Here is a 10,396-nt window from a genome sequence, read left to right on the forward strand (position 1 = left end):
GGATCGAACTGAGGTCTCCTGCATTGTAGGCAGATTCTTTATCCTCTGAGCCATGAGGGAAGTCAGTTAATTACTTTAGTGCTTTTCTATGTTTGGGGATATGCCAGAATCTATATTCCCTGCAATTATTTCTTTGATTTGCACCTTAATTATCTAGGTCTGGTATCCTGTTTTTCTCCATCCCGAATCCCCTGAGGTTCACAGTTGGTGGCAGCTTTTAGTGGCTGAGGGGTTGATGGCTGCAATATCCTTGGCTTACTAATATGGCAACATTTGTCTAAAATAAAAATTTGTTTTCAGCTTTATTTGATTTATGTCAATTGGCTTATATTTTAAAAAGCTTTTACTACAGATACTGTTTCAAACTTTTCAGAGTTTAAATAAATACAAATGTCTTTGAATGTTGCAGAAGATTCTAATATCTGTTTAATTATCTGATGTCTGAGAAGTCTTCACATTTGCATTCATATCAGCACCTAGGCATTTTCTTAGAGTCTGGGGCTGTACTTCCAAGATTACATGAAAGCAGTATGAACTAGCCTGTCATAGTGAAGCAAGGTGACTAAGGCAGTCCTTTCTAGTGGACTTTCAGAGATTGAAGGTGGCAGATAGCATTTTCCAAGGATGGCTGCAACCACATCTTCCATCCCACATGCTCTTCTACTAAGTGACCTTGCCTTGCCCCACCAGGAGGTGGACTGTCAACCCCTTCCCCTGGAACCCGAGCAACATGCTGTGAATACAGTGAAGCAGCAGAGGTTGCACTTGGAACTAAGATCAGGTCAAAAGAAGCCTCGCAGTTTCTCGTTAGGCATCCTGGCCTGTTCTCTCGGGATGTTCCTCTCCGAGCCAGCCTTCATGCCGTGGGAGTTCAGGTCACGGGGAGGTCCATGTAGGTACTCTGGTTGGCAGCCAGGGCTGAATGCCCAGACTGCAACAGCATCTAGGATAGCCACATGAGTGAGCCTGCTTGGATGTCAGCCTGTCAGAACTGCTAGCGATTCCCGAATGCATGAAAGACTTCCAATGGAAAACAGTGTAGTTAAGCTCAGTCAGGAAGTTGGAAAGATAGTTTTGTTTTTTTTTTTCCCAAACTGCTATGTTTCCTTATAGTTTATTTTTACAGTAATAAATAACCAGAATAGTCTTTTCACTGCATGCCCCACTGGTTCCCCTGTGTCCTAAAAACCTAAAAATCCCCATCTCCTGCACCTTAATCTAATCACTTCCCACTTTCTCTAAATGTCATTTCTCTTTTCTAAGGGTTCTGACCTGGGAATTCTATGCTCAGACACCCACCCTTTTATCCTGTATTATTGATCGACTCAGGCATCCCTGGTGGCTCAGTGGTAAAGAATCTGCCTGCATTGCAGGAGACCCAGGTTTGATCCCTAGGTTGGGAAGATCCCCTGGAGAAGGAAATGGCAACCCACTCCAGTATTCTTGTCTGGAGAATTCCATGAACAGAAGAGCCTGGTGGGCTACAGTGCAGGGGGTCGCAAAAGAGGTGGACATGACTTAGTCTCTAAACAACACAACCATAACATTGACTGGACCCTCTGGGTCCACGTTAGGTTTCTCTCCCTTCTGGTGTTTCAACCACCTCCCTCGAATAGCACCATCTCCTCCTCAGGATTGGAAATGTCTCGTCCACAGCATCACCAGGACACAGAGGATGCTACAATTCTGGTGTCTCAATCTGGCCCCAACCAGTCGAAGGGGCTCAGATTGGGAGCCTCCCAAATTTTCCTGTGGCTACACTGGGTCGTGCTATCTCAAAACCCACAGACTTTTACTCCAAACACATCTGTCATTTTGGGTCAGGAAGTTGGAAATGTAAGCACCTGTGGCCACACTGAAGCTCCAGCATGACACACAGTCCAGTGCAGATGGACTTGACCAGAGACTGCTGGAAGTTTCGTGGGCTGAGACCCTAGCTGTGCTCCACTTCACGTCCTCATAGCATTCTATTAACTGAATGCTTCCACTTGCTTTTTATTTCCCTGAGTAGGAATATGATAATTTTAAACCCAAAGACAGTAAATACTATGTGTTTCCTTAGCCTGCAGAATGTAGGGTTTTTCTTTTTAAAATCAAATTCAGGAATTAGGGACCTAGGTGTAAATTAGGCTTCAGACAATCACTTTTGATATTCACCTATTGTCCACCTCTGAGGCCACCATACTACTTTTGAAGCCCAGTCTCCAAAGTGGGTGCTTGTCCCTCATTGCTTATGGATGTGAAGACAAACATTCTTGGCAATGCTTTGGGTCTTTTGCAAAGTAGCCACGTTGTCTTCACTAGAAGTCCGGCAAGTTGCACCAGAAACAGGCCCTGGGACATTGCTTTTCACAGTTATAGCCTATAACATTGTGGGCCAAACGATCATGACCTCTAAGGCCCTTTTCTTGATTGGAAATCATATGCATGTGTGTTCACTTTTCCAAAATGTGAATTATTTCCTTATGAGAACAATTTACCGTCTTTCCTGAGGGCAGTGCCCTAGCACATCTGCGCAGCAGGCCACCCCTGCTTCCCCCTGCCCCTCCCCCTTCCTTAACCTTCCGTCCCTTCTCCCTAGCTCCTCAATTCTTCATCCCCTTCCCACCTGGTCTCAGAGGACCCCACTGTAGCACCACTTGTCTCGGCCCTGCCGGCAACCTCCGCGAAGCTGTCGGTACCACTCCCAGCCCACGTGGGCCCCAGTGGGCTGCCCACATCTGTCCTCCAGCTCCCTGTTCTACTGGACTTTCTAAGTCATCAGAAAGATGACTTGTCGTGGGTGGCTTTCTGAGCCGCCCCTTCCATGCCCCTCTCTGCATCTTCTTCGGCCACTTGGGACTCCGCCCCCTTGGCACCCACCCCCAACCCCGTCCCATTACTGCGTTCCCCCCGCCAGGGATCCGGCGGTCATGTGTCCCGGAATCGGCCAAGCCAGGTGAAGGGGAAGATCCTGGTGTTACTCAGTCTCCTTTTCATGGGGTCCTGAGGCCCACAGTCCACCTGGAACACCTCCTGACTTCATTCTGGAGGTGGCAATAGACAAACATCCCCTTGGGATTTTGTAGTTAAGAGGCCCCATGTGGCTTCCTTCCTGGAAGAGGTGAGCCAGTGGTCCCAGCTGGTGGTGGTCACAGCAAGCGTGGAGACTCGGGGCTCTACTGTGGCTGATGCACTGGATAATAGCAGAAGCACTCTGGAAATACTGCAGATGGCACTGCACTTGGGAATCTGGCCACTACCTCCAGGACACTCTCTGTGATCCACAGTGACTTCTCCAGCACTGTGATCCTGCATGACTCCCCAGGGCGTACAGAAGCCAGCCAAGGTCATCCCCATCAAATCCTGGCTCAGTGACCCCAGCAATCTCACTCTTCTCGACCTGATTCTGATGCCAGATGCCCTCGGGTTCACCACTGTTTGTTCTGTGCTGAGCGGAAAACTTCACCAACATAGGCTCTGGTGGCAGCTGCTTCCCCTCCCCCTGAGTTGGGGTGGGGAAGGGAGGTTGAGCCCTCGGGAGGCTGTTTGTTTGATACCCTGTCCAATGGTGATGACGGCCTGCGCAGGGTCTGCCCTCCCACCCTCTCTGCCCTCAGAGCCCTGCACTCTGTATGGAGTCTGGATGGACACAAGGGCCAGATTTTGAAGCAGCCACCCTTTAACTTCATGTTTGCACTCCCTGAAAACTCCAGACTGGGACCTAACAGTCTAGGAGAGCCACAACAGTGCTCTGACCGGTCGAGAAACATGACTGGCCAGAGTATGAGACACATTCAGTAATCTAGGAGGCTCAAAAGAGAATCCAAGCTAGCTTTGTTTTGATTTGATTTTTTAATAACTCTTGTACAAAACCACTTACCCTTGTCCTTTAGATTGTCAAATTTTGCTCTATTCAAGGGATGTCAGACACAGTCAATGGGCAGCTAACATAAGATCTGCATATTGATAACTATAAGAACCAGAAGGCCATACAGCCATTCTCCTAATAGACCACTGGCACATTCAGTTAGGGGCTTCCCTGGTGGCCTAGAGGTAAAGAACCTACCTGCAATGCAGAAGACGTGGGTTTGATCCCTGGGTTGGGAAGATCCCCTTGGAAAAGGAAATGGCAACCCACTCTGGTATTCTTGCCTGGGGAATTCCATGGACAGAGGAGCCTTGTGGACTATAGTCCATGGGGTCACAAAAGAGTCAGACGTGACTTAGCAACTAAACAACAACAAAAAATAATCAGTTGTGTCTTAAGAGCCCAATTATGTTTTTTACTCTAAAAATGTAATGTATTAAAAACAGAAAGAAGCCACCTGTATTCTGAAATAAAGTTTTATTTTAAAAGGTAAAACTGTATACATCCTTTTAAAACATAAAAGTTCAAAATTCATTAGGCAAGTTGATCATACAAACATATTTACAACAGTAGTGAAAGAAGTGGTAAGATTTCACCAGTGTAAAAGGTCACAGAATTCAGACCACAACTTGGATCTTCAATGATTCAAGCCTTTCATTCCCACACAATAAAGTCTGGTCAGTTTTAAGAGAAAATCCTTCCTCTGGATATTGTTCTTAATCCAGCCTTTGAGATTTAGACAGTAGGATAACTGGCCATGGTGGCGATTCCACAGTGGTTGTTCCGGTCTTTGGCCATCTTTATGTAGCCATTCATGCCCCAATGTTCACCCCAGCTGAAAGAAGAGAAGGTTTTCATTTTATATGAAGAATCAAACACATTTATATTTATTAATATTTAAACAGTGCACCAGAGGTCAAGACAGATTCAGAAAGAAGCAAGAAATGCAGTTGTTCTTATTCATGGTTGAGTTCTAAATGTATACATAACTTCTATCCCAAACCTTTCACAAAACTATAAAATTAGAGACATAAAAAAGAAACTCTTGGGGCCAGATGTGTTTTAGAATTTAAAAAATGTTTGGATTTAGAAATGAGATGATACCCAAACTACATCAATACCTTAGGCAACTTCAGACAGTATCTTAATGTTATAATCAAACATTAATATGCCTGTGATCATCCTAAGTGGCATAAGACTTCAGAAGTGTACTTAAGGATTTGAGGACCTGAATTCAAATGCTGATTCCAAAAAGGACTCCCCCTTTCAACCTCAAATATAAGTATTTGGGGCATTTTATACCTGTTTTTGACAAGCCAATATTTATTGTCATCTGAGTCTGCTCCTTCAAAGCCATAGCCAACTACCAGAACAGCATGATCCACGGATTCACTGCTACAATTTGGCTCATAATAAATGCCTGGGAAAATAAAATACAATGTTGGGGTGAAGACCTCCAAGTGACCTAGTCTATTAATCAGGGTAAGGAGACATCTCAAAATTAAGCTAAATGATATAAATCTAGATAAGATTTAAAAACAAGATTTTTTTTTTCATTCTAGGCTAGGGATCCAGGCCCTCATCTAACACTAGCAGATATACAAACGGCATACTCTCTTTTGTAAACAACATGTCAAGAGACATAAAAGAACACTCCTTAAAATCTTATCATTTTACTTTCAAGACATTCAGTCTAGGGAAATAGCACACAACACAAAATTACTTCAGCCAAGAAGTTCTTTCTGGTTTTAATTACAGTAGCAAAATTCTTTGGAAAATTTCAAAGGTCTAACAGTTGAAACTCTGGGTGGCTACAGTCATAAATAGGACTTTCAAGGTGGTGCTAGTGGTAAAGAATCTGCCTGCCAATGCAGGAGATTCACGAGACGTGGGTTCGATCTCTGGTTTGGGAAGATCCCCTTGAGTAGGAAATGGCAACCCACTTCAGCATTCTTGCCTGGAAAATTCTACAGGCAGAGGAGCCTGGTGGACTACAGTCCATGGGGCTGCAAAGAGTTATGGACACAACTGAGCACACACAACTGGAAAAAAGTAAATTAAGCTATATGAATCAAATTAAGTAGCCATTCAAATATATTTATGAAGTGCTTAAAATCATGGGGACATGGTTCAAGTAATGTCAAATGGACACATCAGGTACAAATACTAACATTAACAACTATATTAAATCTATAGACCTTCAAATTTTACATTGAATTCTACATACCAAAGAGTCAGTTTTGCTGTATGTCATGGTGATTTTCCAATTTTTCTGCCTAAATTTCAAGATAGACAAATACTTACCTGACTTGTAGAACTGGAAAGATGGATTGTGTGCATCTACAGCAACAGAGATGGGACCCAAAGTTGCCACTGCCTTCATAAGAGCCTTCTCCTGCTTAGGGAGGTCCACGAAACCAGTTTCATTAGCAGCAGAATTGTTGGGATTGTAAAGGCAGGTGCCAACCTTTTAAAGGTAATGGGGAAGAGGCTTGATTAATACCATCCTCCTCCTGGGGTATATGAGTTCAAGACATTCTGCAGCTTAATGATTTCCAAGTCAAGTTTGTTACAAAGCATCCCAGGAGATGGAATGCCATTGGCTGTTTTGAAATGGAAAAAATTAGCTTGTGTCTATGCAATCAAACACTCTCAATCTACCTGCCCATAAGAAACCTTTACTCAGGAGAAATTTGTACTTATAAAGAATGATATGTATATTTCCCTGGTGCCTCAGCAGTAAATAATCCACCTTTACTCCTACAAGGTAGGAGACAGGGGTTTGATCCCTACAAGGCACGAGACATGGAGGCAGGGGTTTGATCCCTGGGTTGGGAAGATCCCCTGGAGGGGGAAATGGCAACCTACTCCGGTAATCTTGCCCAGTAAATCCCACAGACAGAGGAGCCTGGCAGGCTATAGTCTCAGTTCAGTTCAGTTCAGTTCAGTCGCTCAGTTGTGTCCGACTCTTTGCAACCCCATGAATTGCAGCACACCAGGCCTCCCTGTCCATCACCATCTCACGGAGTTCACCCAAACTCATGTCCATCGAGTCGGTGACACCATCCAGCCATCTCATCCTCTGTTGTCCCCTTCTCCTCCTGCCCCCAATCCCTCCCAGCATCAGAGTCTTTTCCAATGAGTCAACTCTTCGCATGAGGTGGCCAAAGTATTTGGCCAAAGGAGTTTCAGCTTCAGCATCAGTCCTTCCAAAGAATACCCAGGACTGATCTCCTTTAGAATGGACTGGTTGGATCTCCTTGCAGTCCAAGGGACTCTCAAGAGTCTTCTCCAACACCACAGTTCAAAAGCATCAATTCTTTGGCGCTCAGCTTTCTTCACAGTCCAACTCTCACATCCATACATGACCACTGGAAAAACCATAGGCTTGACTAGACGGACCTTTGTTGACAAAGTAATGTCTCTGCTTTTGAATATGCTATCTAGGTTGGTCATAACTTTTCTTCCAAGGAGTAAGTGTCTTTTAATTTCATGGCTGCAGTCACCATCTGCAGTGATTTTGGAGCCCAAAAAGGTTGCAAAAGAGTCAGATACGACTGAGTGACTAAACAACAACAACAAATGTATATTTCCACATTCAATAGAAACATTAACAGCGTTATGGTAACTGGGCTCCCAAGTAGCACTAGTGGTAAAGAACCAGCTGCCAATACAGGTGACATGAAAGATGCAGGTTCGATCCCTGGGTCAAGAAGATCCTCTGGAGGACATGGCAACCCGCTTCAGTAATCTTGCCTGGAGAATTCCATGGAGAGAGGAGCCTGGTGGGCTATAGTCCAAAAGGTCACACAGAGTTGGATATGATTGAAGCGACAGCATGAACACATGGTAAGTAGCTAAACAGAGAACTGTGCAAGGCTAACTATTTTAATGACAGTTCTGACAGTCTGCAGATAAAGATTCTACAGTCTAAAATGTGGATTCTAAACATGATATCTATTTTCCCCTAAAGTGTTCAACTTTGATTACAAGGAGCTCCTCTTACCAATCCAGTGTATGGATAAGATTCCTCTGAGTCCAGGCCTCCAACGTCCAAAACATACTGGAAGGCATTATCTATGAAGCCACCGTGACAACCCCGATTGCCTTCAGGCTGAGAGCAGTCCACCAGGTTCTGCTCACTCAGTGAAACAAGTTTGCCAGTTTTTTGGAACATCTGTCCTTCAAGAGCACCTGTGGCACTAAAAGCCCAACAAGAACCACATTTACCCTGAAAACAAAATTTAAAAGCATAAGTTACAAAACAAATAGCAAGACTTGGACAGTAGCCCATATATATGGAAATGCTTTTAAAACCTAGTGAATGGCATGTTGTTGCACAGTGTGTCCGGAGAAGGCAATGGCACCCCACTCCAGTACTCTTGCCTGGAAAATCACATGGATGGAGGAGACTGGTAGGCTCCAGTCCATGGGGTTGCTAAGAGTTGGACACGACTGAGCAACTTCACTTTCACTTTTCACTTTCATGCATTGGAGAAGGAAATGGCAACCCACTCCAGTGTTCTTGCCTAGAGAATCCCAGGGACAGAGGAGCCTGGTGGGCTGCTGTCTATGGGGTCGCACAGAGTCGGACACGACTGAAGCGACTTAGCAGCAGCAGCAGCAGCAGCACAGTGTATCATAGCAAGGATGGCAACTCCTATTTGGCTTTACTCTTGGAGAGAGATTTGCTGTGTACCATCATACCTGATTCTTCACAGGAGTTACATAGCCTTTCTCTCTCCAATCCATGGATGGAGGAATCGAAGCAAAGATAGTTTCATGGAACTCTTTCCCCTTCTTGTTCTTCTGCCTTTGAAAGCCATTCATCGTGTGCCTGAATTCTTCATTGGTCTTCAAGGAAAAGGAAATAGAATGTTGAAAAGCAAGAGGTTATTTTGCTAAAGTGTTAAGCAGAGAAGGCACAAAAAATTCATGCCACACTCACCATGTCACCAAAGGCATTCATTGCCATGCTGAAGCTATGTTTCCCTTGGCTGTATTCCTGATTATGCAGCTCAATCATTTTCATATTCTTCTTCCACACCGCTTTTCTCCATCCTTCTTCATTCTAGAAGCAAACAGGTAGCCTATATTCTTTTATTCTATTTAAAACCAACTCACCAAGGGCTTCACCAGGTGGTGCTAAGTGGTAAAGAACTCCCGTGCCAAGGCAGGAGATGCAAGAAACACAGATTCAATCCCTGCGTTGGGATGATCTCCTGAAGGAGGGTATGGCAACCCACTCTAATATTCTTGCCTGGAAAATCCCATGGACAGAGGAGCCTGGTCACAGAGTTGGACACGACTGAAGCGACAGCACATACCGTCACCAAGTGGATTTGTATATAAAGAGGAAGAGAGACCATGGCCAGAGATGGCTCTATACTCTTGGGAGCTGTTCTCCAGCGCCCACATGACAGGACAAATGCCCACAGTGTACTCAGTGACAGGTGCCATGAAGTTACTGCCCTGACAAGAGCCAGCCTCAAGAGACTACTATCTGCCATAAACTCCCAACAGCATGGACCATTCTCTGCAGGGTTTCAGATGGACAGTTTCAGATGTTACCAACCAAGTCGTATGGTTTCCTGTGTGTTGCCTTCCACAATTTCCATTGTGTATCTAAACTGTGGTCAAATTTTGGAGCAGCTGAGGCTATTCCCAAGCAAAGGGCTGTCAGGAGGAGTGAAGGATTCATGTTCAAAAACCTAGGAAGGGAGAAGAAATGAGTATCTGATTAAACCAATCTTTCTAAAAGGCCATCTTTTTTTTTGAGCCACTATGGTGGAGTAAAAACATTTATATTCCCAAGTATTTATAAAAGGACAGTAGGGGAAGTCTATGGATGTGGGTGGAGAAAAAGAGCTCTGAGACCCCAGTTTCCGCGCGGGACAGGGTGAGGCTCTTCTGGGACTCAAACAGCGGCCCGGACGAGCCACCCTCCCGCGCTGCAGGCGGGCCCAGCCCAGGGGCGGGCCCAGCGAACTCCCTCCGCTGACAGAGTATGTAGACGCGGTGCCGACAAACGCTCTGCAGTCCAGCTAGCGGGGGTCATACTGCCTTGTCACACCGGCGCCTCCTGGAACCCCTCCCCAAGCCCTCAACCCCCAAGGCTGCGGTCGCGCTGCTAGCCGGAGTGACCCCGCCGCACCATGTCTCATCCCGTGGCGCTCACCTGTGGCGAGGGCTGCCTGCCGCACAGGCGCAACCGGCGGCTCCGGATCCCGGGGCGTCTAAAGTTGGGTTGTGGGCACCAAGACCTCCCATTTAAGGCTCCGGGACTGCGCTCGGCAAGCCCCGCCCCCCGTTAGCACGCCCCGCGATTGGCTGAGCCTCATATAGGCGGGGCCCGTGTGCTGGGACTCCCGGCGCGTGACAGGGCTGGTCCCAAATTGTCCAGGTGCCAGCCTCAGTGGACCCCACGGCAGCGAGCTGGGGGGCCATTGGGCAGAACTAAGGAGGGCGGCCGGCGCCTCCCTGGGGACCCAGATCAACTAATTACATCGAATTCGTGCTCTTGGTCGGTGGTTCACTAAAAGAGGC

The 10,396-nt window shown here is 46.0% G+C and overlaps 1 protein-coding gene and 1 pseudogene across 1 annotated transcript; one reads left to right on the forward strand and one right to left on the reverse strand.

Annotated features, from left to right (window-relative positions):
• The first annotated feature begins 834 nt into the window (after window positions 1–834).
• On the forward strand, window positions 835–3,649 carry LOC104985744 (annotated as a pseudogene).
• A 663-nt stretch (window positions 3,650–4,312) lies between these two features.
• LOC104985727 (cathepsin L1-like) lies at window positions 4,313–10,131 on the reverse strand. The gene is made up of 8 exons (XM_010836046.1): window positions 10,029–10,131; window positions 9,426–9,561; window positions 8,799–8,921; window positions 8,558–8,704; window positions 7,857–8,081; window positions 6,155–6,317; window positions 5,153–5,270; window positions 4,313–4,685 (listed from the first exon to the last, which is right to left on the reverse strand). Exons 1-8 carry the CDS (start codon window positions 10,118–10,120, stop codon window positions 4,586–4,588), a joined length of 1,104 nt encoding a protein of 367 aa, XP_010834348.1. The 5' UTR covers window positions 10,121–10,131; the 3' UTR covers window positions 4,313–4,585.
• Window positions 10,132–10,396: the final 265 nt, after the last annotated feature.

Source organism: Bison bison, unplaced genomic scaffold (assembly GCF_000754665.1).
Source record: "Bison bison bison isolate TAMUID 2011002044 unplaced genomic scaffold, Bison_UMD1.0 scf7180017864057, whole genome shotgun sequence".
In the NCBI taxonomy this organism is placed as follows: Eukaryota; Metazoa; Chordata; class Mammalia; order Artiodactyla; family Bovidae; genus Bison; species Bison bison.

Bases quoted from the DNA above. Each gene is read 5' to 3' on its own strand.
- LOC104985727 (XM_010836046.1), bottom strand. From the start codon at position 10,120: ATGGGAGGTCTTGGTGCCCACAACCCAACTTTAGACGCCCCGGGATCC. The intron at 9,562-10,028 runs GTGAGCGCCACG...CTCCCTTCCTAG, and splicing joins GCAGGCAGCCCTCGCCACAG to GTTTTTGAACATGAATCCTT. The intron at 5,271-6,154 runs GTAAGTATTTGT...TTATTTTCCCAG, and splicing joins TTTCCAGTTCTACAAGTCAG to GCATTTATTATGAGCCAAAT.